Source organism: Gekko japonicus, unplaced genomic scaffold (assembly GCF_001447785.1).
Source record: "Gekko japonicus isolate JY-2015 unplaced genomic scaffold, Gekko_japonicus_V1.1 scaffold171, whole genome shotgun sequence".
Lineage (NCBI taxonomy): Eukaryota > Metazoa > Chordata > Lepidosauria > Squamata > Gekkonidae > Gekko > Gekko japonicus.
This window is the reverse complement of record NW_015175975.1, coordinates 386,723-392,441: the sequence shown is the minus strand read 5'-3', so window position 1 is coordinate 392,441 and position 5,719 is coordinate 386,723. Positions and strand designations below refer to the sequence as shown.

The window sequence follows — 5,719 nt, the reverse complement described above, 5'->3', positions numbered from 1 at the left end:
ATAATAATAATATACTTTATTGTCATTGTACATAGTACAACGAAATTAAGGTGCAATCATTCGGTGATCTACAAGCATACTCATATACACTCACACAACCATTAGGGTTCACATTGCAACTTAACCACCAATGTCACCCAAATTCCAATTCATACAGCATTTAAAGCAATAATAGCTTTAACTCCACCCATCGAAATGTTCCAGTGGATCTAAGCCAATATTATAGATTTCTATGCATATTCCTATGAAATATCTGGCTTTCGGCACCTGGTGTGCTGAACAATGACAAAGCATTCTCAGAATTTCATTAAATGTTCCATGTGGGAAGAAAACTTACTAAGGCAATAGTAATTGTTTATAATACAGCTGTTTATGAGCTGGACAAATTCATTAAAGTAAATCAGGTAATTACTGATTTTGGCAACATCATCAGTCTCAACCATAACACACGAGGTGGTAATCCATGGGCAGATACTGGGCTGCTCTTTTTCATGCAATAATTTTTCACACAACCATTATTGTTGGGCAGCATTACTACTCTGCATTAATCCCCCACATTATATAATAGCCCATGCACCAATTTTTTTAAAAAAATATTGTCTTAACATGACTACTAGATATCATGTGATTGTCGTGTAATAAAACCTCCTGGGTTGTCTATCACAATTTATCAGCAGAATGTGCTGACAGTTGCCAGTTTTCCCAGCATTCCCCCTCCTGCCCCCAGCAGGAATTTTCCCATGCGGGTCAGGAGGCTGCAGTGTGGAGGGGGGAATTGCTCCTTGTCTTTTTAGTGAGCAGGTTAGATCTGTTTTGAAGAGGGAACTGCGCTGCTCCGCTGACAGATGTAATGACAGGTTTTATGGATTTTCAGATATTTAAAACTTCCTTCTCAGCCCTGTACTGTGTAGCTTTTGACATACATTCATTTAACTATGGAAATATGGATAAATCCTGAATTTATATATAATGTGCACTTATTTTCAAGAAGTTCAGTCTTTTTATTAGCACCTGTCATTCATAATAGATCATGAAGATGCAGTTAATAATAGGTTTAAGATGTCAGCATAGCACATGTGCTTTGTAAAAAAAAATCTCACTGCTGACCTTAAAACTGGTGAGGCGGTGAAATGAAGATATGACAGTCGATACAGTTTTCATGGCCATGTGGGGGTTTCTTTGCTCTTATTTAAACAATGTGGGGAGAAGGTCAGGCACAAAAATCTCATAATACAGTTCTGAAGCTGCAGTCCTATGCCTTTCCCATGTGCTTGATCTAAGTAAACACCTTTTTGAACAGGATAGAATTAGAACTCTTTGAATGTCATTCATGCATTGTAAAATGTATGGAAATATTAACTTCTTTAGAATCTTATCCCCGCTATTAAAATTAACTAGAAGAAGCATATTTTACTGGATCTACCTCTCATACTTTTATTACTACATATCTGGGATTTGGCAAAAAGTCAAGATTTTTTGGAAGAATTTCAAAGGCTCATAGGGGGAAGTTGTCTTATCTATAAAGACCTACTTTCAGATGGTAAGCTGTTGAAATCTATCATTGAGTTAAATAGATCTGTAGAGGTCCATAGTCAGTGTTATGTGGTGGTTAGAGTACAGGAGGACTACAGTCTGGGAAACCTGGATTCAAATCTTCACTCCACCATGAAAGGTCTCTGGGGGGCCTTGGGTCAGTCACACATAGGGTTGCCAGTCCCCAGTTGGTAGTGGGGGATCCCCTGCTTTTGTGGGCTCCTCTCTGCCACTGGCCAGCTGGCTGGCAGGAGGAAATCCCCCCCCCCAAGTGCATGTGGAGCAATGTGCCTATGTTACCTGGAAGTGATGTAGGCACATTGGTGACGTCAGGCAGGATGATGCTTTGTTTTGGGAGGAAAACTCTATGGTTTGAAGTTGAAATTGAAGTTTGCCCAAAACCCAGAGCATTGCCTCCAACTTGCCTATGTCACCCGGAAGTGACCTAGGCAGACACATGATGTCACTTCTGGTCATGACAGGAGCAACACTTCCAGCCCCTGGAACATCTGCCCATCCCCCCGCCAGTGAATCAAAAGGACCTGGCAACCCTAAGCACATTCTCAGGCTAACTTACCTCATAGGGTTGTTGTGAGAATAAAATGGAGAAGAGAACTATGTTTACCTCAAGTAATTGAATAGCAAAGTTGCTATTGTGTGCTTGAAGTATTGTTTACCAATATGAACCTCTGGAGAACAGCCTCCTGGAAGGGTGAGGCAGGTGCCTGCCTTTGGAGTCTTGCAGTGAGGCTGTAAAACAGAGCTACTTAAGAAGGCCTAAGGGGCAGCTTCAACAAGATGGGGGTTCTGGGTTATCTGATTAATTATTCTTTTAATAGATGGTTATTTTTGTATCGTACTCATTTTTGTTACTTGATGGGTTGTATAAATAACCTAAATAAATAAATAAAATTGAATCCAGCAAGGTATTATGATTTTGGGGAACATTTTCCCCACATCTAACTTAGGACAAGGAGTGGGTTTGAAACATTCAAAGAGATGTACTAGTGTGTCATAGCTCAAGCCTTTTCTTTCCTATCCTACATTAATTTAATGAGTTGGCCCTTCATTCAACAAATGTCAGAGTATTGAAAGATTTATCTGTAAGTACTAGTAACAGCATACAAACACTGCTTGCCACCATGCTGTAGCACTTTGTGCAAGAAAATTTACCAACAGTTCGTTCTCATTTTGTCTAATTCTGCGTGCTATAGCTGACCCGAGAGTTCTTTACCAAGGAGCTAAAGAAGCACTATCAGGGGAACAATGAGTCGGATATCTTCTCTTCCACCTGGAACTCCGTCATGATCACAGTGAGTACCAGCATCTAAAACGCAGCTTACATACAACTTTTCTGTTCCTCCTGTCAGGAGACTCACCCTAGACGGATTGTGTTCACAGTCCCTGCATGTGAAAGGCTTTTCTCATATCTCTCTAGGTTGCATGTGACAATTGATTTCCAGGGCTTTCATTTTAGTTATATTATTAAGAACATGAGGGATGGCTTTAACGCATTCATATTTAGTACTTTGGGGATGAGATTTATTTTTAAATATTTTTGATCTCTAAATAGTTGTGGAATGGGTACGTAGAGCTGATCAGGCCAGCCTGGCTACAGGGAAAGCTACACAGACAAATTTTGATTTTCCTTTTCATTGAAGTTATTTATATTGAAACAGTCTTTAAAATAGATACTCACCTTCAGGGCTGTATATACTTTGCCAAGGCACCCAGAATTCATTATCAAGAAAGGCTGAATTAGGTTACATGTATAAATAATGCATATTAAATTAATTAGCATATATTTGCATATGTGTTCCTATTTTGCATAGTTATTGAAATGGCAGACCCAGAAATTATGCAGGACACTGAGCACTAGAGACTCTTCTGAGCCCTTTGAACATTTTGGTAGACATGACTGCCACATTTTCATGCTTATCTTTGCATCTGTACAGAAATGTGTTTTACTTTGGAGGTTTGGACTGTAGAAAACCTTCACCTTGAGTTTTAAAAAGGTTTTCTCCCTCATCAGAGAACAAGTGAGGGCAGTCAGTTGCTTGCCAGCCTAGCTCGGCATGTAAATGGCCAGATGCAGTCATGTAAATGTAAATGGCCAGATGCAGCTAAAAAGGTGACAGCTAGGAGGGAAGAAAGAGTTTGGAGGTTTTCCTGGGAATTTCAGGAAGGGCTTTTTTGGTGGGCAAAGAAGGAGCAATTGCCCCCACAGAAAGGGATTTGCCTCCTTGGCACATGGAGGAGAAACTCTTTTGTGCTGATTTCATTGAGGCCTAGGGCCTGCTGAAGGAGGACTGCAAGGCCTGAGCAGAGGCTCCAAGGTAATAGGAACCCTTTAAAGACACTGTAACTTTAAGTCTAAGGCACTTGCCCTAGGTTAACAATAACTAGGGCATGTACAGGGGGAGAGACAAATGAATTGTGTGTTTATACTTTTCTTTTGGATCCCTTGCTCAATCTGTTGCTGTGCTGAGAATATGGATGTGGGCATTTTCTTTTTAATATATGTTTTATAATTTTCCATGCTGGTGGCTGTTTTCTGTGTCACATAGACTTTCATTGTTTTGGATACACTGTTTTAAAATGAGCACCATGAGAAAGGGAGGGCAGTCAGTAGGCACATTGCTACTTCTCCAGTGGTGTACACTAAGCTGTCCCCATGGTAACCAGACACTGGGTAGCAGGAGACTCAGGCATGAGGTGAGGTCTTAGAATGGCAACTCAGGGAAGGAAAGCTGAGATCCCTTTTCTTCTCAGTGGGTAGTTCCTACAAAGGCTAGGTGGTGGCCGAAAGAGGGAGAGAAAAGCCCCTCCAAGGGTTGGGAAAGCCATGTGAGAGGCACATGCCAGGCAGAGACCTTGGATGGCCACTGGTGCCCAGATGCCTCGGAGGGTAAGACAGAACAGGGCCTGCAGGTCAGTGGGGCTGTCCTTCCACAGCACCCATAAGGGCTAGAAACATGCTTTCATTTTTTTTTAAATGAAAGCTGAGTTTCTCAGTGTGCAGAATTTTTCACTAATTACAAAACGGTGTCCTTTTTGTATGCTTGCAGAATGCACACACCCTGCTGTAGTCAAAAGACTTCCCTCATTGGTTCCTACACAGCCTTCCTGCCTCTCTTCCTTCTCAAATCACATGCCACTTTCAAGCACTCTCTAATGCTTCCCATCGGGCTGCAGAACAATGTTAACTATTTGATTTCCTTTCATGTGTAATAAGTTTGGCTGCTGTGGTGTCAATGGTCCAGAAGATTTTAAATCTGCTCCACGTTTTCAACTTCTGTATTCACACGATGCATTCCCTGAAGCTTGCTGCCGACGGGAGATCCAGTCCCGAGATGGAGTGTTTGTCAGCAAGGAAAATTGTCTCATGGGAAAGGAAATATACCAAAACCGGCAGGTAATGGGGACCCATCAATCTAAATGGGACTATTGTTTAGTTTATCTGAGGGGAAATATAGCATTTTCAGGTTTCTGTGTTGACGGTTCTTAACTGATAAAAATACTTCTCTATCACTGATGCAGAATCTCTCTCTCTCCCTCTCTCTCTGTATTACACTGCATTGGTCAAAAATGTTTTATCGTATTTTTCCTTCACCAGTCTTGTAAGGCGGTCCACTATTATCTCTATTTTGTTGATGTAAGAAGTAGTGACTTGCCCAAGGCCACATAATACATCCATGTCACATGATGGTGAGCACAAAGGCAGACTTTCAGGCTCAAGTCTGCCCACAGTGGCTCCCACAAGTGCAAACCATACATAAGTGCACCTTGAGCACCATGCAGAATAAATGTCCTTTTATCTATATACTAATAGCGAAGTTACCCCCGTGAGTGCGGATCGCTAAATCCGCGCTCTGGGGGCACTTGGGGGGGAGGGAAAGGTTTGTGCACACGTGGGGCGCTCCCCACGTGTGCACAAAAATCCAAAAAGTTGAAAAAAAATGTTGAAAAAAATTCAGGGGGATGTTTAAATCCCCCCGAAAGTGACAGAGCGTCCCCTGCGCATGCGCAGGGAACGCTCTGTAGCTGGCTTCACCGCCGCGCCGCCGCCACCTCGGAGCCGGGCGGGCAGGGGGGGAGGACCGACCTCGCCGCCGCCGAGCCCGGCAAAGGGGGGGAGGACCGGCCTCTCCGCCTCCGCCTCGAAGCCGGGCGGGGGGGGGGACCA

General features: G+C 42.8%; 1 protein-coding gene across 1 annotated transcript in view; it reads left to right on the top strand.

The window, feature by feature from the left end:
• The window catches only part of TSPAN18 (tetraspanin 18), a 51,494-nt gene that overhangs the window by 41,046 nt on the left and 4,729 nt on the right, over nt 1–5,719 (top strand). Inside the window, exons 5-6 of the mRNA XM_015426116.1 lie at nt 2,748–2,846; nt 4,769–4,948. Coding sequence (XP_015281602.1) covers nt 2,748–2,846; nt 4,769–4,948 — 279 coding nt within the window. The remainder of the gene's footprint in view (nt 1–2,747; nt 2,847–4,768; nt 4,949–5,719) is intronic.